This window comes from Eupeodes corollae, chromosome 1, assembly GCF_945859685.1.
Source record: "Eupeodes corollae chromosome 1, idEupCoro1.1, whole genome shotgun sequence".
Taxonomy (NCBI): Eukaryota; Metazoa; Arthropoda; class Insecta; order Diptera; family Syrphidae; genus Eupeodes; species Eupeodes corollae.
In genome coordinates this window covers 166,795,798-166,819,556 of record NC_079147.1, presented here as the reverse complement: position 1 = coordinate 166,819,556, position 23,759 = coordinate 166,795,798, and the positions used below count along the sequence as shown (strand labels likewise).

The following is a 23,759-nucleotide window of genomic DNA, read 5'->3' as shown; positions in this document are numbered from 1 at the left end:
TTTTCGAGGTGAAAAATATTTTGTTTTTTGGTTTATTCGTATTATAAAAAAATTTTAATTGGAATTTTTCCAAAAAATATATTTGTTTGGTATCGTTTGTGAAATATTTAGGTTTACCAAAATATTTACCCTTTTTCAAATTACTATGTCAAAAAAATCACCCCCTCAATTTTCTTGAGAGCCCTTTGGCATCTTTCTACATTATTATCTGTATAACAAAATTTATTTCAAGTCCATATCTCTACTGGTTCTTGAGCTATGGACGACGAAAAAACGTCGCGAACGTACACACGCAAGCACAGACATCTTTCTAAAAATCTTTTATTTCGACTCTAGGGACCTTGAAACGTCGAGAATTGTCAACATTTTCAATTTGACAATTCGGACCCATTACAATAACTTCCTATATTAAGTTAAAAATGTTCGCACTATTATAAGTATGGTTTAAAAATATTTGTCTCATTTGAAAATGATTCGAAAAAAATAGGGAAAACCTTAATTTTTCTAAGTGGCAACCACAAAAAGTTTATATTCTAATTTTTCTTCTATTTTTTGTCCTGTGTTTTTTTTAATAGATTTCATTGCCAATCAACCAATCAAAAACACAAAGCACTACTTGCTACATGCAAATATCTTCTCAAGCAATATGCTTTAGAAACAACAAATACTAGATGATCACAAAGTACCACCTGCCTGGCAACCAAGCAAGTATGGCCATGTATTGACTTAAAACGGTCAAAAGGCTTGATATCACTAAGCAGACAAAGTATAAGCTCTACAATTGGAGTAATAACGGGACACTGCCTCATAGGTAGACATGCTCTGAGGCTAGGGGTCTACACAAATGACTTCTGTAGAAACTGCATGGACGAAGAGGAAGAGGAAACAGTCCAACACCTTCTATGTACATGTCCAGCACTCTCCATTAGAAGGAATTACTTTCTCGGTAATCCCTTCTTCGATAATACCAGTGAACTGGCAACGATTGACACAAAACGTCTCTCTAACTTTATTAAAAGTACAAAATGGTTTGTTTAAATTCATTACTCTCCCATGAGTAACCTCATTAGTGGTATCACAATGGACCCTTGAGGTCTACGTGTGTCAATGATATCTGGACAGCCACTCCAACCTAACCTAACCTTGATTGGTTGATTGAAAATGAAATCATCTAAAACAAACACACAGGACAAAAAATAGAAGAAAATTAGAATATAAACTTTTTGTGGTTGCCAATTAGAAAAATTAAGGCTTTCCCTATTTTTTTCGAATCATTTTCAAATGAGACAAATATTTTTAAACCATGCTTATAATAATAAATATAAGCTTAACATAGGAAGTTATTGTAATGGGTCCGATTTCTCAAATTGGTTTTTTTATTAATCGAAAAATCTGAAAAACAAAATATTGTTCGCCTAGAAAATTATACGAACAAAATACATATGATTTCATCTCCAAAACAATTTTATGTAACGAAAAATAACGTTTTTGACATCTGGTAAAATTATGAGAAAAATTAAATAGACAGTCTTTGTACAAAATATATATAAAAAAAACAATACTAAAGCTTGGTAAAAATGTACTTTTAACTTAAATACCTTTTCAAAAATTAAAAACATTGGCTTCAAACTAATTTTATCTCACATAAAATATTATTTGCTACATTTACCTAATTTTTATTAAAATCCAACAAGTACGTAATTAATTGGAATGGGAAGTTATCAGTGTGGGTTGCATTGAAAATATATTCAGGTTCACTTATTTAAAAACCTTAGAAATAAATCAATAGTAATTGAGGTGAAAATTAAAATGGACAAAGATTTAGTTAGAAATAAAAAATGAATTTAATTTTGATATGAAATTTGATGTGTATTTCTTCAATGTTAAGGTTTTTTAATCTTTATTCCTTAATTAAATTCCTTAAAATTAGAATGCCATTTTTGTAACTTGATTACTTAAATAATTAATTACACCTGACAACCCAAAACCATTTGCCCTTTTTCCTAAGAACGCAAGAAGCAAGAAGAAGATAGTGTAGTAATCTTTAGCCATTTGTCCGTTCTTTGAAGCAACCAAAATGAGGGTGAGGAAAATAGTAGTTTCCTAAACTGATTTTGTTACCTTTTTGGTTTATTACATTAATTTAACAAAATTATTTCCTAGAAACTTCCTTGGGTACATTTTTATCTACGCAACAACCTGCCCAACAAGAGCGGATCCAGACTTTTTATCAGGGGAGGGTCACACACTTAGATGGGTTTTTACTCACCGCTTAAAATGTTCTCTAATGTTTTGTAAAGGATGCTAACAAAATTAAATAATTGCTAAAATGACAACTTTAGTTATTAAATTATTTAGGACACTGTTGTCCAGCAAGTTATGGTCTAACTATTTAATTTTGATGACTCATATGAAAGCATTCCAAGATTCGAAAAGTTTTCTAAATATGCCATATTTAAGAGGTAAAATACAATAGCTTAGAGGGTTTTTGGTGCATTTCGCGGAGAAATGTAAGAAATTGTTTTGAAACGATTGCTTTTTTCCAAAAACAAAACACACTTTCTTGTTTTCATTTCTATTAATGCGAAGAACGCTGCTAAAATTTAAAAATCCAGAAAATGAGAGATATACAAAAAATAAATAATTCAAAATATAATGGGGGTCATATCCATTAACGCAATACGATTAGTTTTGAATTGAAGGGAATTCCTACGAAAAAGCAAATAAATTATCTCCCAGGGGGGTCATGACCCCTACGACTCCCCCCCTCCTGGATCCGCCATTGCTGCCAACTTAAATACATACTATCTTACTTATTCATGTACCTATTTTAACTCCAAAAGGATAAATATAGAAAAATATGTTTTAAAATAGGTAAACATGCATAAATTCTATTTTTTTTTCCAATTTTAACACAGTTGTTTCGCACATTTGCCATTCTGTTTCGGCTTAAAACTGTAGGTCCCTTCTATCCTTGACAACAGTACTCGCACACAGGAATGGTTGAGAGTTGTCAGTCACTAGGATTGTTGCGCCACCCAATTTATTTTATTATTATTTATCGTGAAATCTATCTAAAGCCCATCAAAGCTCTACAGACCTAACGCATAAGTGTGATTTGGCTTTAAATTAACTTTTTTCTCAACGCCCGAGGCATAGAGGAAATATATCATCACCTTATAGTTTTTTTCCCCGCGGTTGAGCAAGATGCACACAAATTCCATAAAAACTACATTCATAATGGCTTGGTCCCATAAGAAATGCACGGGACAACTAACACATGCTTAGCCTTATGGACAAAATCCTCTCAATTTAGCTTCTAGGCCGAAAAAGAGCAAACCCATTAAGTCGGGACTCTAGATAATATATTTCCTCTATGGCTGGGGGTTTGAAGATACATTTTTGTTCGTCGAAGACTCAAGTTGGGGTTAGAAGTTTTATATGCATAGTTAAGTAAACTCAAATAGCTAATTCTATTGCAGCCACTAGGTGCCGCCCCCATACAAATCTACGATGATAGTACTATAAGTTTTCCCAACGGAAGTGCTAACAATTGATCTGACTGGAGGTGGTGAATTTCAAAGGAAATATTTTAATATTTTCAACAATGGGAATGCACGACGGAAAGCAATGTTGCTTGTAAATTTGTCTTTAGGTTATTTGATTATTTTATTACAATCAATTTACAGAGCGACCTGCTCTGAAGAAAAAATATATTTTTTAAAAATCAAACAATACTTTGATTTACTATAGAAACTCTTATGCAGCGCTTTAGGGCACATAATATCGTTTAATATCGTAAGGTCGGTAAGATGTAAAAAGACCGACGACGGACTTAACGAGTGGTTTTGGTTGAATTATTAGATCCGGCATTTTTTAGATCGTAATATTTTTTACCAAAAAAGATGACAGACAGAAGATGTCAATTCTCTGTAGCCTTGGTTTGCACATAAGGTAAAGTGAACACTTATTTGTGAATTTATTCAATAAAAACGCAACGTAAACCCAAGTCAAAAATTATTGTTTCTATTTCCAAGAGATTCAAAATTGATAGTGTTTTTGGATATTCAATGTAATATAAAGGTTGATTTTTTAGAGGTTAGGATTTTCAAGCATTAGTATTTGACAGATCACGCGGGATTTCAGACATGGTGTCAAAGAGAAAGATGCTCAGTATGCTTTGACATTTCATCATGAATAGACTTACTAACGAGCAACGCTTGCAAATCATTGAATTTTATTACCAAAATCAGTGTTCGGTTCGAAATGTGTTTCGCGCTTTACGTCCGATTTATGGTCTACATAATCGACCAAGTGAGCAAACAATTAATGCGATTGTGACCAAGTTTCGCACTCAGTTTACTTTATTGGACATTAAACCAACCACACGAATGCGTACAGTGCGTACAGAAGAGAATATTGCGTCTGTTTCTGAGAGTGTTGCTGAAGACCGTGAAATGTCGATTCGTCGCCGTTCGCAGCAATTGGGTTTGTGTTATTCGACCACATGGAAGATTTTACGCAAAGATCTTGGTGTAAAACCGTATAAAATACAGCTCGTGCAAGAACTGAAGCCGAACGATCTGCCACAACGTCGAATTTTCAGTGAATGGGCCCTAGAAAAGTTGGCAGAAAATCCGCTTTTTTATCAACAAATTTTGTTCAGCGATGAGGCTCATTTCTGGTTGAATGGTGAAGAGCAACCAGAAGCCGTTCAAGAACTGCCCATACATCCCGAAAAATGCACTGTTTGGTGTGGTTTGTACGCTGGTGAAATCATTGGACCGTATTTTTTGAAAGATGCTGTTGGACGCAACGTTACGGTGAATGGCGATCGCTATCGTTCAATGCTAACAAACTTTTTGTTGCCAAAAATGGAAGAACTGAACTTGGTTGACATGTGGTTTCAACAAAATGGCGCTACATGCACACAGCTCGCGATTCTATGGCCATTTTGAGGGAAAACTTCGGAGAACAATTCATCTCAAGGAATGGACCGGTAAGTTGGCCACCAAGATCATGCGATTTGACGCCTTTAGACTATTTTTTGTGGGGCTACGTCAAGTCTAAAGTCTACACAAATAAGCCAGCAACTATTCCAGCTTTGGAAGACAACATTTCCGAAGAAATTCGGGCTATTCCGGCCGAAATGCTCGAAAAAGTTACCCAAAATTGGACTTTCCGAATGGACCACCTAAGACGCAGCCGCGGTCAACATTTAAATGAAATTATCTTCAAAAAGTAAATGTCATGGACCAATCAAATAAAGAATCGATGAGATTTTGCACATTTTATCACCGTTTAGTATGTAGCTTGGATTTCTTGTACGTTTCTGTAATAATTCTTTCTTTATTTAAAGCATTTCTCAAATCCACCAACGAACAGATTAACGTCTAATAATTTCTTAACGGAATATGTTTGCGATTTATTATTTATTGGTCAAATGGAAATTTGCTGAATAGTTGCTAACAAGAAAACTGCATAGATCTTCCATTATGGGATGAACTATCAAAATTCTTCCAATAACATCTAATTGGGTGACAATATTGCTAATTTTCTATCAAGTGACATTTGTCAGTTTATGTGGTTATTTAATTTTATCAAAATATTTGACAAATTTTTATTAGAAAATCGGTTGACAATTTTCCCAATAAATAATTTCCTGTTGAGAGAATTTAGAAAAAAATAAAATTGTGAGACTTATTGCAAGACAATTTTCTCGACAGATGACAGGGAATATATGTAAATATTTATTTAAGAAGTGAAAACAACTCACTGTGCAAAAACAAAAATTGGATAAACATTCAATTTCCAATTAGTGGCCAATGGTCGAATTATTTGAAAAAAAAAACAAAAACTTGGATGTTTAGACGAGATTACAAAATGACAGCTGATCATGTTTTTGCATTCAACTAAAAGCTGAACTTCATAACTCTGCAGTTTATTTATGTATTTTATGCACAATTCTATTTAAAATTGTATTAAAAATAAAAACACAAAGATGTAAGTCTTACTTATATTTTAATTATTGTTTTTTTTTTTTATTATTTACAAAAATGTTTGTACTTGAGACATTTTCTTGTTCAACAACTAAATTAAGTAATTGTGCATTTGTGATAGTTTTTTTTTACTGCTAATACTTGAAAAATTTCCTAAAAAACGACTTTAATAGGAATTTTTGTATTTTTATTTTATAGCTAAGCTTTGTTTTCCCGACTTATAAAATATTCAATCACAACAGATAAAAAGTATACAGCACCAATTATGATAAAATAAAAAGAATATACAGTGTATTGGCCGACTACAGTAAGCGCAAAACCAGTCTCCGAAACTACAACGAATGTTAGAATAGATTGCAATAAAAGTGCAATCATAGTATTGATTCCAAAAACTAATCCGTAGCTCTCCTCTTCTAAGTAACGAGCAACTTCCGCGCTAGAAAAATAGAAGAAAATAGTTGATTAATATATAATTTTAAAATTTGAATTTAGTTTTTTGGCGAACTTAAAGGCCCAACTATAATAGACTTAATCGAGCTTAAGCCAGCTTAAGGGAACGAACCAATACGCAGCCTTATATGTTACTAACCATAATAGACTTTCTGCTCAGTTTCGTTAAATTTCGCTAACTTTCGCGCTATTACGCAAGAGCCATTTAAATGGCTCGAGCTTCAGCAAACGTCAAATTTGCTTAAGTTACTTGAATCCATTATGGTTACTTTTTGTTTTGACATTAGCTTACTTTCGGTTAAGTCTATTATAGTTGGGACTTAACAATTAAATCATCATGAGTATTTTTGGGATATCACCACAAATGGAAAACGTCATAATGGGCAAATTTATTTGACGTAAGGGCCTTGAAAGCAGAGTATATCAAATAATGAGTAGGGACACTCTCCACGATTTCGTTCTGAGTTCATATTTTAAATTACCGCTATGTCACACAAACACGAGAAATAGATGGTAGTAAGAATTGTTACAGTGTAAAAGAGAAGGAAGAAAAAGAGTATTTCTTTTGACTGTAGCAAAGGGTGTTCCGAAAAATAAAGGCATATCTATATCATTTTTTAAAGTAATTTTATTTAGGTCTTGTAAATAATGTTGTACATATGTGTAACGCTTAAATATTTATTCTTATTGCTAGATTTTTTCGTTGTTGCATTTAAGGATATGGTATACTCGAACTCGTATAAAAAACTTTACAATAAAGTCCTTATTTTGGTTCTTACAGCAATTGTAATCAAATTCGTTTTTTAAAATAATAAACATTTTCATTTAAAAATTATTACAAAAATATAAATTTGGAAAATTAATTATAAATGTTTGTTCGAGGGTCTCTAATGCATCTAAGAAATCTTGTTGTGGTCGTGTTAAATTTGCACCATAAAATTCTGTAAAATCAGTGAATATGGAGGAAATATTAGGTTGCTGGCTCAGTTCCAGTTCACACTTATGGTTTTGGCGGTATTTTTTCAAAATATGGCCCACAAAACAATGAAACACATTTTAAAATTTGCAAAAAATGGCCTTCTGGATGCTTTTGCTTTAAATTGGGATAAGTTGAAAACATCAAATAATTCGTCAATTTTTTCAATTATTTAAGCTGTGTTAATAGCTGTTGACGATGAAGCACCTATACTGGCAAGGGTATAAATACCAGCTGAAACGGTTGAACTTATCGACTGAAAGCAAGTCATATTTGATGAAATTACACCAAAAAGATTTCAAAAGATGAGGGGTGTCAATGTGTCATACATGTAATAAATTTTAGTATTTTCAACATAAAAGAAAGGTTTGTGCAAAGGAATGCCTAGAAGTCTATTAATACCAATAAAATTTCCACCTTGGTCTGAAATTACAAACCTGGGTTTAATTTTAACTTCAATCAATTTTTGAACACATTTGACTACGATTTCCTTCAATGTCTTGGCTGGACAAGAGGAATGGACAAAGTAATACCCAAGTAACTGATTATACCGATGAGTAAGGCCTCTTACTATTACAACAATGGCATAATTTGCAGATAAATGTATTTTATTCTGTCCATCGTCTTCCAATCCTATTATTGCCCGAATTAACTTTTTCTTCTTGACAGCATGCCAAGCACTTTACATAATGTTTACCCATATTAAATTTAATTTCAATCACCTTTAAGATACACCCTTTATTCAACTCACTGAAACGCTTCCGCACAAATGATTACAATTCAACCCAGATTGCCTTTAAAAATGCATTGCGAAAAAATGTAAACAGTTCCTATTCCGCGCCTAATGACATTTTAGTGTTACCAGTACTAAAAAAGTAAAACATAATGTTTCTTATACTACGCCAAACATAGCTTTTTTATGTTTTAAGAAGAACAAAACAAAGATGAAGTTGCAATTTTCATATTTAAAAACAATACATTTATTTAAAAATTACGTAAGAGGTATAATTTATAAAATAAAAATGGGACGGAATGAATAAAAGAAGAGTAGAGGCTGGTCACATTCAATGAATGAAAATCACAGCAAAACCACACACACACATGCGATCACACTGGATCGCTTTTAAAAATCCATTATGAAAAAAGACCTCATTTATGTATCATACGATCGAAGGTCTATGTGTTGGTGTTGGGAAAACAGATTGGATTAATTAAACAGGTAAGGATTAAAATGGATACATTTGACCTGTTTTCACTTATAATAATTTTTTGTTTTATTATTCATTTTTAATTGTATTAGTAGGTGTTGCATATGTGTAGAGAGTGTCCCTACTCATTATTAGATATACTCCGCTTGAAAGTCTCTCTCTCTGTTATCTGATTGGCCAGCTGCCAAAAAATTGCCTACCAATCAAGGGAACTTGATTGGAAGTTCACTGGAAAGTTGTATTGCATTGTATTAGGTGGCGCAAAAGCCCGTGGAGAACCAGGGCCTAGTGACTTACAACTCTCAACCATTCCTGTGTGCGAGTAATTGCAGTGATGGAGGGGACCTACAGTTTATATGCCGAATCCGAACGGCTATTTTTAGAAAGCACTTTTTCATGACAAGAATTACTCTTGGAGAATTTGTCAATTCCTCGCAAGGGGCTGTACCCGTGAATACAAACTTTAGGTGGCACAGGCAGGGATCGAGCACAAGACCTCTCGCATGACAGTCCAACGCAGCAACTATCATGCCACGGGTACAACAAGAGTACTGGAAAGTTAGTCAAGAAAAATCTCCTTAACTATCAAGACAAATCTACTTGACAGTTGATCATGTTTTTTCATTCAACTAAAAGCTAAACTTCACAACTCGGTTAAATGTTACATGAAAAAGAGTTTTTTTTTGTCAATTTGGGAAAGAAATAAGTAATATTTCTTTACAATACAAAATCAAATACAAATCGTCATGGACTTGCAGCTTGCCTTAGGAGTGTTTCGTAGACAGTAATGTTTTTGGTAGTTTTTGTTGTATGAACTTATGGTAAGGTTTTATAAAGTAAAGTTCTGAATTTGAGTTTCATGACACATGAAAAATTAATTAGATGCCTTGGTCAAAATTTACGTTCAAACAAATGAAGTTGAATGCTTATGAAGTGCCTTATGCTTTCTGAACCTGCCAGTGTTTTTAACTGAAAGACAAGTACCGGATATCTGTATACTCTGATTAGCCAGATGCCAAAGAATTACTTTCCATTTAAGGCAAATTCACTGGAAAGTTAGTTAAGAAAATCTCCCTTTCTATTAGGACAAGCGTATTTATGTCAGTTGATTATGTTTTTTTTATTCATCTGAAAGCCGAACTTCATAGCACTGTGGTTTATTTATGTATGTATTTAGTACACATTTGCATTTAAAGTTTTGTAAAAACTGTTCTTGTCATATTGGAAAAGGAATAATGGATTTTATTATTGGTCTTATTTACCTTGGTCTTATTTTCCGTTCAAAGAACGCAGTTGACTGCAAATGAAGTCCTTTATGTTTTCTGAACCTGAAAACAAACCTTTACTTGTCCTAAACTACATCTAGATTAAATGATTAGATTGTCAAGAAACTCCAAAAAAAGTATGAAACAAATAGAAGTGGCACTGTGAAAATATCTCTTTTGGTGATACCGGGCCAAAAAAAAATCTGTTTCTATTTTTGATCAGAATTATCAGAGCGCTTGGTATGTGTTTCATTTCTAAATAAAATGACTGAGGAACTGGAGTAAAAAGCTGAGCCTGGCTCATTTTACGTTTCTTTTGTGCGGTATGTAAGAGATATATTACAAATTCTTAAGCTATAGTTTTGACACTTCATTCCTCCAGTCTGTTTCATAAGTAAGAAGGAGAGCTAGAATTAAGATCAAACTCTGCCAGATCGTACTCGATGCACTTAGGCTCTCAGAAAAACGGCTATTAGGAACATTATGTGCAGTCAACTGCATTTTTTTAACAACCATTCATTTCAACTTCTAGTAAATAAGTTATGAAGTTAAGCTTTCATTTGAATGAAGAAACATAATCTGCTGACGTTTTGACAAAGGTTAGGTTAGGTTAAAGAGTAGTCTCCCAGATAAAGGTTGCGTCTTAGTGAAAGAGCAGGGAAGGTGAGTGATTGTTTCCTCTTCTTCTTCGTCCATACAGCTCCTGCAGAAGTCATTTTAGGCTATACCAAGTGGTATTGCTTGTCTGCCTATAAGACAGTGTCCCGTAAGGACACCTATTAGGAAGCTAATATCTTAAATTTTGTGGCTGTGCATGTTGGTAAATTGTGCCACCTAGAGTTTGTTATTGCAAAAGCTGTTTCTTTTAGCAGAAGTTTACATGTAGCTATCGGTATACCTATTCTCTCCCTTTCAGGTGAAATAGGTTTGAATGTTCCATTTTAAGCGAGTTCATCGGCTCTACAATTTCATGTGATGTCTCTGTGGCCCGGCACCCAAAAAAGGTGAATGTTAAATTGCTGCGCCATCTCCAAAAAATACAATCGACAATCGAGGGCCGTTTGAGATTTGGTTGAGACACCGTCAAGAGATTCAATAGCAGCCTGACTGTCAGAGAAGATGCGCATATCAGAAGTTGATATCACGTTTTCTCTTAGCCAGGAGAGAACCTCTTTGATCGCTAAAATCTCCGCTTGGAAGGCGCTACAATGATTAGGAAGGCGGAGAGAGATGCTTAGATTAAGCTTTTCGGAGTACACACCACTATCAACTCCCTCATTTGTCTTGGGTCCATCTGTATAAAAATTAATGCTTTTGTCATCCAGGAGTTTATTGTCTTCCCATTCATCTCTCGATGGAATGGATACCTGGAAGTTTTTCCAAAATGGAGTTTTGGAATAGTGTAGTCTATGAACTTTGGTATAGAATCAAAGAGGTTGAAATGATGGAATGCCCCACATTGTTGTTGGTTCATTGAGATGAGGCGTTGAGTCTTATAGCTGTACTAGGTGCCACTTGTTTGCTGAAGATGTCAACGGGTGTCAGATGGAGGAGAGTGTTTAACGCTGCTGAGGATGTGGTTCTCAATGTTCTGTTTATGCAGAGACATGCAGTGCGTTGGGCTCTGCTGAGTTTGTCGTAGTATGTGACTTTCTTTAATGCAGTTCACTGCAACCCCGTACATAAGAATTGAACGGATGACCGATGTGTATAGGCAGTAGGTTATGCGAGGTTGAAAACCCCATTTGCTTCCTATGGCTTTCTTGCAAAGGAAAAGAGCTACTGTAGCTTTTTTAACTCTTTCCTGAATATTAGGTTTCCAACTTAGTTTTTTGTCCAATATCAGACCAAGATATTTGGCTTCATTGGTAAAAATTAGTGGTACACCTTTTATTGAAGGAGGAGGTACAATTACTGGGATCTTGTATTTCCGTATAAAAAGGATGAGGTCTGTTTTTTGAGGATTAATACTAAGTTCGCAGTGATCAGCCCATCTAGTGAGCATATTGAGTGCGTTTTAGAGGAGGTCTCTCAGTGTATTAGGATGTTCGTTTTGACATAAAAGAGACTTAACTTGTTTGTACGGAAGATTTTTCTTGGCTAACTTTGCCTGAGTTCAATTTTGGCGTTCACTAAGCTAGTGGCTCCGTGGTCAATGCATTCTGATTGGCCTAGCAACAAAATTAATTAAAGTTTCCCCTCCGAAGTACGGCTACAAAGTAAGTGGACACTGATATTGACGTTTTACAATCAGCTGCTCACTAAGGACACAAATTCAAAATGAAATGAAACGTTTAGTTTTATATTTTATTAAATAAAAAAAAAAACGAAACTTTAAATTATTTGTCGGGTTTCTTCAAGTTCAACCATAAGTTGAATCAGCTGTTCTGTCAGATACCCACATATTCTCGAAATTATTGAATACCTTTGGATTCATTTTTTGACATCTCAGCTGTTTTGGACCAAGTGTTCCTTTACACGTAAAATACTAACAAAAATGTATTTGGATACCCTATATGACTAAGATTGAACGCAGTCTTTAAAGTCAGTTTCCCAACAGAAAATTGCCTTACCTTTAAGTCCCTTATGTCGTTTAAACTTGCTTACTAATACCAATAGCTGATTTTACTCATGGTTGATGAAGTGAATTAACTAGTTTTAAACTAAAAATGTCATTACCTGAGTTTTGTTTTAAATAAGTATATTCATACAATCGACAAGTATATATGCATCACGGTTAAAGAACTTATTTACATTGTACGTATTCGTGAAAAGTTCTTGACATTTTCAATTAATAGATAAAATTATAATTACAATATTCAAGTCTTACCCTGAAACGGTTATAGCAAAGGCATAGAGTGCTCCAAAAATAATATATCCAGCATAAGACCAAAATATATTTGTTGTCCAGCATGAAAGTAACACAGCCCCTCCTTCCAAAATAGATAATACTGCCAATGCTAACAAACTTCCTCTCGGATTAAGACGCGATCCATGTATAAAACCAGCTGCAAGAGCAAAAATAGCTGCTAATAGTGTAAGTATTGCATCCACAGCTCCATTCCAAACAGTCTTAAAAAATTAAATTAAAAAAAGTTTAAGTTAAAAACCTAAAATATGCAAATTTTATTTTAAAACTTATTTACCTCAGGATTGGATTCCATCGATATCCATAGAACTTGAATATATGATATAACTTGAAAGTAACCACAAACACCGACAGCATACCAAATGCTCCATTGGACAACTTTGACATTTGTGTAAGCATTTTTGAAATGTGACCAAAGTAGTTGTAACGGAGGTAAGTGTACTTGCTGTCCTGAAATATGATTTTGTGATGATTCAACAATAGTTCTACTACCTTGGTATCCATTTGATGCAATTGAAATACTTAACGAAGGTTTTCGGTGGAAGTAAACACTTGTTGTCACTTTTGGCAAACCAAAAGCCCAAATGGTAGCGCAAATTTGAGCTGAAATAATAACGTTTTGGTTTTTTTGTTGCATTAATATTATCTTTTTTTCATTGTCGTTATCAGATTTGTGAATTTTACAATAATATAGATGCATATGTAGATAGATACAGATTTTATTTAATTACAGTCAAATTTACAATGGGCAGGTTCAGGCGACCTAAGCGACTTGAAAGTAAGGCAAGTTTCTGGCATATGATTGACCAGCTGCCAAAAAACTGCTTTCCAATTATGGCAACTTTATTGAAAACTTGCTGGAAAGTTAGTCAAGAAAAATCTCCCTAACTACCAAGTCAAGTACACTTATGTAAGAATGACAATCGATCATGGTTGTTTAAATAACTGAAAGTTGAACTTTATTCTTCTACGATTTATTTATTTTTCGCACAATTTCATTTAATATTTTGTGTAAAAGGATTTCTCGTCAAGTTGGAAAAGAAATAAGTAATATTTCTTTAGAATACAAAATGCAAATTGGGATGGACTTGTAGTTTGTCTGAGGAATGTTTTGTAGAAAATAATATTTTCCTAGTTTTTGTACGATAGACTGAAGGTAGAAGCTAGGAAAGTAAAGTTCTGAGTTTGAAGTTTATGACACTTGAAAAACTAAATAGTTGGCTTGGTCAAAATGTACCTTCAAGGAATGCAGTTGACTGCAAATGGAGTCCCTTATGTTGTCTGAACCTGCCCAATATCACAGATTTTTTTTTACAAAAATCATTATAGCATGGTAATTGCCGTCTGCAAGATTGACAATACAACACAGTAAATATAAAAAGCCCTCGATGTAATTACTTTTGAAATTAAAGAAGGGATTTATAATTTTTTAACAATCTAAAGTTCATAAACAAATTTTTAAAAGGATTAAATAGGAACACAATCCGAAATCTTCGTTCATTATAGTAAATCTTTATATATGTAAACGTAATTCGTAAAGTTTGACACTAAACTTATAACTTGATCCTCCGATAAAGTCATTCCTAAGAAGTGGTTGCACATATCCAAGCTGTAAATCAGGCTTGTGTGGAATGTAATTTAAATCTATTGGTTCAATCCATAGAATCCACATGGACATTATTGGTATCCAGAAAAAATAGTTGTTCTCTGCAAGGTTTTGATTTAATCTGCTGTAAGTTTTTCTGTTTAATGAATAAGACGATTCAACAATTTGTATATACGGGTCTACATTTTTCACCAAGCTTTAAAATTACTCCATACAAAATGTTTTCAAAGACTGATAAATTCTTGTAGAGTAAAATTAATTTGACATTCTTTAGAAGGATCTTGACACTCTCGTTACCAACTATTTTGATCATGACCACTCTTCTCCCAACCCGTTAATCAAACATTTTAAAAACGTTAAGAAAGAACTCCGTTTGTAACTAAGTTTAATGTTTTTATAAACAAAGGAGAGAGACCCGTTTCCATTATGATGACATAGTTTGGCGTATTTTCAGGCAAATTCAATTTATAAAGTGCGTTAAGAGATAATTGGCCAAATTTTTGGTTTGAAGCATTTACGAACACTTTAAATAATCATAATCTTCGATTCATCGATATTAAATACCATTGCTGGCAATACTGATACACTTTGTTAATCATGAGCTGCAGTTTCCGGAGAATTCGCAAATATGACTGCATCGTAAGTGGATATCAGTACCTAAATCCACTCCAACCGACCGGAATCTAGTCTGAAAGGTCGTCTTTGAATAGTGTAAACAAAGTAGGGCATGACGTATAGCCTTGTCGCACTCCTGATGAGGTTACAAACCAGTCAGGGAGTTCTTTACTTATCCATACTGCCTCTATTTAAATTTTCAAGAACGCCACCAAACTTCAATGATAATCCAAGGTTATACAGCTTCTAGAATAGTGCACCTTCGATTACTTTAAAATCCATAAAAATATACACAACTCTTTGTTTTAAGAAATTCTCTGATAGAGCTGCTTATGTTTTAGTGAATAACTTTTTTTAATCTTACAAAGCTCTTAAAACTTCTTATTGACCTCTATATAAGAACTCTAAAATAATCCTTCGGTTGAGTTACGGAAAATCCTAAACCATGCGAATTATATTTTCGAGCTTTTTGAAATTAAAACTAAAGTTCTTTCCTTGTATTTCCTTCGTTTTATCAGAGTCCTTCTTATGGGTTTCTCAATCCGTTCTAACTGGGAGACTTTCTCAATATGCTATGATTGGACTTGCAAATCCCAAGATCGTCGATACACCTTAGCCAAAGCCTCTTTGAGTCTGGGCAAGAGCCGCATAAAGGTTATTTCATCATAATGCTCAAAGTGAATTTTCGTTTTCACAACAACAGGAAAGTGCTCTGAAAATGGTACTTCACTCATCTTAAAATCTTTCACAGGTTCCCAATCTTCTCCTATGAAAGCATTATCGACTACTAATGGCCCCCGACAAACTTTAAATGTCCTGATGAGTCGACGGTACTAGTTCCATTTAGTACGCGCAGACCAAATTTATTACACAAATCTATTAGTTTCTTTCTTCTTACGTTAGAACAAGGATGTTTTGGTTGTTTGCTGCAACCATTCATCACTACGAGTTCCACCTCTCGCATTCAAATCTCCAATTAACATCACGAATTGACAAATCCTTTAAGAGTAATTCTTGTCATGAAAAAGTGCTTTCTCTAATTAGCCGTTAGGATTCGGCCTTAAATTGTAGGTCCCTTCCATTCCTGACAACAGCACTAGCACACAATGGTTGAGAGTTGTAAGTCACTAGGCCCTGGTTCCCAACGGACTGTTGCGCCACCCAATTTATTTATTTTTGTTCATATCTATTCATTTTATAGTTTTATAGTAGAAACTTTGAATCTCTTAAGAATTGAAGTGAAACGAGATTCAGCAAAGTGCATTTTGTGAGTGCCACACTAAAGTTTATTTCCAACTTATTTGTTTGCCTTAATTTGTTTACATTTTTTAGGAAATTTAATTCACAAACCAAACATTTTTCTCTCTACAATTTTGAAGTTTTGTCGACTCCTTTGAAATCAAAACGTCTTCAAAAAGGTTCACGCAAAACAGAAATTAATCTAGGAGTAAGCTAACTGATAACGATAATAATAGATTGTCGAAAATTGAGTCAGAAAAAAATACGTCACAAAAGCCAGAAAATCTTCATATCAGATTCCGTTTTATATTAATACGAACAAAATCACAGGTTTCTGACAAACTTTCTCATTTTCTGGGTTTTGGCAACTACATTTTTGTAGCCTTCTGCGTATTTGTAGAAATGCCAATAATAACAGAATACATATGTATGTACATATTTTATTTTTGGAAAAAGCTACCTTTCAACAAAATGTCTAACATTTCTGCGTCAAATGCACCACAAACCCTCTAAATTATTGTATTTTAACTCTTAACTTATTGGAATGCTTTCATACATAGGAAGTCGTACAAATTAAGTAGGTAGACCATATCTTGCTGGACAACAGTGTTCTTAGATAATTTAATAATATAAGTTGTCAAATGTAATATTGGAAAGTTGGCTGGAAAGTTAGTAAAGAAAAATCTCCCTAAGGGACCACTTATATGTTTTCACACAATTCCAATGACAGATTTCTGTCAGTACAAATTTTTCGGTGGATTTCAAACAGGAATTTTTTTTTAATTGACTGAAATTTTTAACGAATTTCCAATGTTCGTTTTCAATGATGGAAACCACGGATAGCTTTAAATGGCGCCTAACTATCAAGTCAAGTCCACTTATGTCAAAATGACAGCTGATCATGTTTTTTCATTCAACTGAAGTAGAACTTTACTACACTATGATTTATTTATTTTGATTTAATGTTTTCTGTCAGAGTGTTCCTTGTTAATTTGGAAAAGAAATAATTATGAATATTTCTTTAAAGTACAAAATACAAATCATTACTCGTAGCCTGCCTAATAAACTATAATATTTTTGGTGGTTTCTGCACAATCAACTGAAAGTAGTGAATTAAAGTTCCAAGTTTTAAATGTTTGACACTTGCAACAACTAACTAGTTGCCTCGGTCAAAAATTGCGTTAAAAGAATGCAGTTGACTGCAAATGAAGTCATTTATGCTGTCTTAACCTGCCCATTATGTTGTATACATTTTGCCAGCCTCCTTTACAGAACATTAAAGAACAATTTCAAGAGGTTTTCAAAAACTCTTCTTTATGTTGACCCCCCTCCCCTTGATTAAAAGTCTGAATCCACTATTGGCGCGATGCTTATAGTGCATCTTATATCAATCCTGCATAAACTAAGTAAACGTGGTAGATTTAGATAGCGATTTCATAAGTAACAAAATAATAATAATGAATGAAATATATGTACCTACGACCATAAACATTTGTACATATATATCGAACAATAAATTTTAAAACACATGTCTATAAATTCTTAAACCTTAAGCATTCATAAATAATAATCAGTAAATTAAAAGAATACATAATAATTTGATAATATCAATTTAAGTACTCACTTGCCAATGTTATATAGTTTAAGTCTTTGTAATTCGTAAGTCCGAAGTAGAGAAGTGTTTGAGCTACAACACTAGCTACAAGTTTCCCGCAGAACATCGCTGCTCTTGTGTGCGAGGTCACTTGAGGATAATGTTTTTTATCGACTTTTGCATAGATGTAAGTAAAATAGGCAACTTCAGCTGCCATGTAAGTACCATAGAATACTTCAAGGATTTGAAGTGCAACCAAGGATGTTGTCCAAAGTAGCATGCTCCACACGATGATACCGGCCATTCCCATTATTATAATGAGAGGTTTGTACCTGCAAAATATAAAAATATTGGATTACTTTACTAAAAATGTTAAGTCTATGGTGTTCAATGCTATAGACTAAAAGCTTGTGTTTTCAATATTGTGGTGTTCTATTTTATTTATTTCTTTATTCATCAATGGATCATAATCTGTTGACTACAATTAAATTATAATTTATCATTATACATCATTAAAAAAGTTTAAAGCAATACTCTTAAACATATCCCTATTCATTTGAAGGTCGATTTCACTATGAATTAAATTAAAAAGACACAAAGTACGAGTTATGAGTTCATTAAGTCCATAGTTCGTCCTGTGACTAGAAATCAAAAAGAGAACTTCCTTATTTCTTAGATGTCTCTCAGGAACATAAAAAGATACAAGAGCTAGTAAGTCCGGAGATTTTATTTTACCATTGAGTATGTCCTTGATAAAAAGAACCACGAGGGTTTCTCTACGGCTTTTTAAAGATTTTAAAGCTATCAGTGCGCACCTAGAGCCATAATTGGGAAAACCTTCTGACCACCTGAAATTCCTTAAAGCAAAGCGCGTGAATCTTCTTTGAATATTTTCGATCCTGTCTGAGGAAATTTGATATAAAGGAGACCAAATAACGCAACAGTATTCCAGAGTATAACTATCTTTAAATACCCCCGTGTTGCGTTTTAAAAAAACCTAGCAACGAATTCGATTTTGAAATAATAAAATGTATGGGTTCAGAAAAAGAAAACTTAGTGTCAAAAATAACACCAAGTTCCTTTATTTCACTCACGGTTCAAAGACTTTCATTGCCAAGACTGTAACTGAACAGCACTTTAGGTGTTGTACGAGAAGCTCTAAATATTTTACATTTATAGATATTAGGCTCGAGATGATTATATTTACACCAATTAAAAAACGCATCTATATCTTTTTAAAAGTTAACACAATTTTCAACTGAAGAAAAGTTTCAAGCCATCTGTGAACATCAAACAATTAGAAAATTGCAGACAGTTCGGAATGTCATTGACGAAAAGATTGAAAAGAAGGAGTCCCAAATGACTTCCCTGAGGCAGTCCTGATAAGACTTCAATAAAAAAGGATTGATTGCCTTCGATTTTAACAATCTGTTTTCGATTTGACAAATAAGATTGTAACCATTTAAGAAAACCGAATCTGAATCCCATCCTCCCAACTATCTTAATAGAAGTCTATGATGGACTCTATCGAACGCTTTCAAAATATCCGTGTACAAAACATCGACCTGCATTCTTTTTTCCAAAGCAGATAAACAAAAAGTTGTAAACAGACACAAATTCGTAGTAGTGGAGCGACCACTACAAAATCCATGCTGTCTCGAAGATATTATGTCTTTCACCGTGAAACTAAGTCTATTGAATACCAACTTTTCAAAAAGTTTTGGAATCGCTGAAAGTTTTGAGACTGGTCTATAGTTCTTAATTAAGTGCTTGAGTTCTCAAAGACTTACTGTTCTGTGCTTGCTTATTACTATTTAAAGAAAACATAACATACATAGGAATAAAAACTGTAAGAACTAGAAATATTTTTGAACATTAAGGTTAGGGATTTTGAAGTTGTGGACTAATGAATTATTTAACATTCGAATGTTGGGACCAAGTTTATGCCGAAAATAATCCCTCCTGTTGCATTTGATCTATTTGTGGAAACTTTAAAATAACATATTAATTCAAGTATTTTCCAAAAAAAGCTTTCGGGTAAAAAGAAACACCTTAAACGTTGGATGAATAACTATCTTCTGAATAAGATCATGAAAAAGAAAAAAAATGAGTTGAAAAAGTAAAAAACATATAAACAATAGAAAACTTAAAAAATACTATGAAATTTTGAGAGCTTTTCTAGAGCCGAATGTAATGTTTGTGAAGAGTGGAGAGTGGTTGATAGCATTCTAGGTAAAAATATAAATTCTGTTAGTTGGCTTTATGTAAATTGAGGGAGCTACAGAGTCCGATTCGTTGATCATTTCCAATAAATTAAATGAGCATATAAAATTTCGGACAAATTAAAACCGGCTATTGAACCTTCTTAACTTCCCATAGGAAGTTATTGTAATGGGTACAATTTTTCAAATTGAAAATTTTGACATTTCTCCACGTTTTAAGGTCCCTAGAGTCGAAATAAAAGATTTTTAGAACAATGTCTGTGGATGCGTGTGTCTGTGTATGTATGTACGTTCGTACGTTCGCTACGTTTTTTCGTCGTCCATAGCTCAAGAACCAGAAGAGATATCGACTTCAAATAAATTTTGTTATGCAGATAATAAGGCATAAAGATGCAGAAAGGGTCTCTTAAGACAATTGCGTGGGTGGTTTTTTTTTTACTATAGCAGTTTAAAAAAAAGTCAAAATTTTGGTTAACCCTGAATATCTCATGAACCAAAAACGCTAGGGACCTGAATTAAATGTTTTATAATATATTGTAACGTGATACCAAACAAAAAACTGAAAAAAAATATTTGTCACCTCGAAAATGTTACCAATAAATGATTTAATCTCCAAAACAATTTTGTGCAACCAAAAATAACGATTTTAACATATGGTAACATTTTGAGAAAAATCGAATTGACAGTGTTTTTTTATAAAAAATAAAAACCTAAGAAAAAAATTACTCAAAGTTGCTTAAAATTGAATTTCGACTCAAATTTCTTTTCAAAAATTTAATATTATGGTTTCCAAATCATTTCAACTTAAAGGAACTATTGTTTTCAACATTCTGAAGTTTTTGCGAAAAAATCGAATTGACAGTTTTCTTACAAAAAATAAAAACCTAAACAAAAAAATTGATAAAAATTGGTAAAAATTCATTTTCGACTCAAATATCTTTTCAAAAATTTGAGATAATGGCTTAAAACGAAATGTGAATTGTAAGAAATATTGTTTTCAACATTCGGAAAAATTTAGAGTGAAATCGAATTGACAGTTTTACAAAAAATATAAACCTAAGGAAACAAATTAATACAAGTTGGTAAAAATTAATTTTCGACTCAAATATCCTTTGACAGTTTAAAAAAAAAAAATAAAAACCAAATACTAAAACTTGGTAAAAATTTACTTTCGACTCAAATAGCTTTTTAAAAATTAAAAATATTGGCTTCAAACTTATTTTATTTCACAGAAAATATTGTTTTCCATATTATATAAAAATCCAACAGTCAGTTTTTTCATAACAAATAAAATCTACAAAAAATAGTACTCAAATTTGGTAAAAATTGATACGAGTACATACAGACAAACTTTAAAGCAAGACAAATCGACAAACGGGATGGGAAGTTATCAGTGTGGGTCACATCGCAGCCTCTTTTTTTGCAATAAAAATCGGTTGGCTGAAAGGTCCAAATATTTTTAATAAATTGCTCCTATCCATAAGAGAAACCTTTCGTTTTGCATGTTTTAGTAAAAAGGTTAAAGACTGGTAATTCACTTTAAATTTTAATTGAATTGAATCACTTATTTAGTATTTTTTTATAAGCTCCGATTGAATGAATGTAAAATAAAATATCTATAAGAAGTAGTAGAAGTATATTATTAATGAATTGTTAAGTATCTTATAATATTTTTCTATACAGTTGCAAGCAAGCTTTTTCATTTTCTTATATTTCAATTTTCGTTTTTCTTGTATTTTAATTTAAACTGATTGTCACCCTTCATCAGATACCAATGGATTTCCAATTGATTTGTCATTCACCACTAACTTCTAGTTAAAGAATAATCACTATTATTCACCTTTCTTATTAATTAATTGTTATATAGTTTTAAGTTTAAATAAATGAATAAAAATACAATTACAATACAATTAGGCGCAGCAATTTTCGGTTTTTGTTTGTGGATTTTTAAGTTGATCACTGATCTTATTTTTAGGAAACCTGTCAAAATAAAGAAATAAGGCAAAGATTTCAATATCAATCTGTTGCAATTACAAATTTTCACCTTGAGGAGCTTAATAAAAGCATTTTTTCTATAGGAAGGTATCAATCTCGTTTCAATATTATAAAAGTTGATTAAAAATGTAAAAAAAATAATAAATTGTACCTTTTTCAAAAACTAAAATTCTACATTTTAAAATAAATTCTAAAAGTTGTTTCAATCAATTATTTTTAAAATAATTGACTTCAAAGTATAAATGTATGAAAAAAGGTTTAACAAATCACTATTTTTTCTATGATTATTGATATCGATAAAAAAGGAATTGATGTGGTTACCTGCTCCGATTATTTTTCTAATAAAAATTGAAAACTCCTTCTTTTTCTTTCTTCTGAAGGGTGATTTTTTAGCTATTATCTTTTTGGCAACACTGCGTTTTGTTTCACTGTCAAACATCTTCAATTTGGTCTAGAATTCAACCATGAATCATCTTACAAACGAACAACGCTTGCAAATTATTGAATTTTATTATCAAAATGCGTGCTCTGTTAAGAAAGTTCATCGCGCTGTTCTTCCATTTTATAGTCAGTTTAATCGATCCACTTGCTGCGTTGAATCTCAGACAGAGAGGGTATCCGGATACCTTTTTGTTAGTGTTTTACGTGTAAAATAACAGCTGATTAAAAACAGCTGAGATGTCAAAAAAGTAATCTAAAAGTATCCAAGAATTTCTGGGGTATGTACATACATATGTAGGTATCTGACAGAACAGCAGATGCAACACATGGTTAAATTTCAAGAAACTTGATTTCAGCCTTTTGTATTTGTTGGTAAACAAAAAGATACAAAATGTTAGTTGAAGTTGTATTTGAGGATGTTCTGTACATAATAGACAATGAAGAAGCTATTTGCCTCCGAATTTTAGGACGTAATTATGACTTTTTTTAACTTCAAAATTGACTTATTTTTTTCTCGTTTTGTAGATGATCAATTTGATAGGTCTTACCTCCAGTCTAGTGTCCAGCATTCTGAAGTTGAAGAACCTGCACCATTAAATGTTTTATCTTACAACAATTTTGACTTTGAAGATTAAATGTTTCTCTGCTTTTTTGACAGCTATCTCAATACAGCTATCCAACTCGTTGAACAAGGTATCTAGAAATATACCTATCCAAGATACCCTATCCAACACGGGATTGAACGCAGCCACTAATGTGGCTATTCGGGCTATTGTGACTTAATTTCGCACCAAACTTACATTGTTGGACATTAAACCATCAACACGCGAACTAAAGAAAATATCGCAGTTGTATCGGCCAGTGTTAATGATGACCATCAATTATCGATTTGTCGCCGTTCGCAGTAATTGAGCCTCTGTTACTCAACAACGTGGAAAATTTTACTAAAGGAAGGTGTGATGCCTTTGAAAATACAGCTGGGGCAAGAATTGAATAGGCTCTTGGAATGTTGGCCGAAGATCCACTTTTACAGAAAAATTGTGTTCAGCAACGAAGCTCATTTTTGTCTCAATGGGGTCCTAAATAAGCAGATTTGTCGATTTTGGAGTGAATATCAGCCAGAAGCATTGCAAGAGCTACCAACGGATCCAGAAAAAGTCACAGTTTGGTGGGTTTTTTGGGCTGGATGCACACAGCACGCGCTACAATGAACTTATTGAGAGGCGAGTTTGGTGATCGAGAGAATCAAATTTCCTCGTCTCTGTCCCTTCGAAACCTTT

The 23,759-nt window shown here is 33.0% G+C and overlaps 1 protein-coding gene across 1 annotated transcript in view; it reads right to left on the bottom strand.

Annotated features, from left to right (window-relative positions):
* Positions 1 to 6,004: 6,004 nt before the first annotated feature.
* The window catches only part of LOC129941648 (thiamine transporter 1), a 47,323-nt gene continuing 29,568 nt past the window's right edge, over positions 6,005 to 23,759 (bottom strand). The window contains exons 3-6 of the mRNA XM_056050340.1: positions 17,852 to 18,153; positions 13,045 to 13,370; positions 12,729 to 12,970; positions 6,005 to 6,435 (exon numbers count right to left, since the gene is read on the bottom strand). Of these exons, the coding sequence (XP_055906315.1) occupies positions 6,198 to 6,435; positions 12,729 to 12,970; positions 13,045 to 13,370; positions 17,852 to 18,153 (1,108 nt within the window). The 3' untranslated portion in view covers positions 6,005 to 6,197. The remainder of the gene's footprint in view (positions 6,436 to 12,728; positions 12,971 to 13,044; positions 13,371 to 17,851; positions 18,154 to 23,759) is intronic.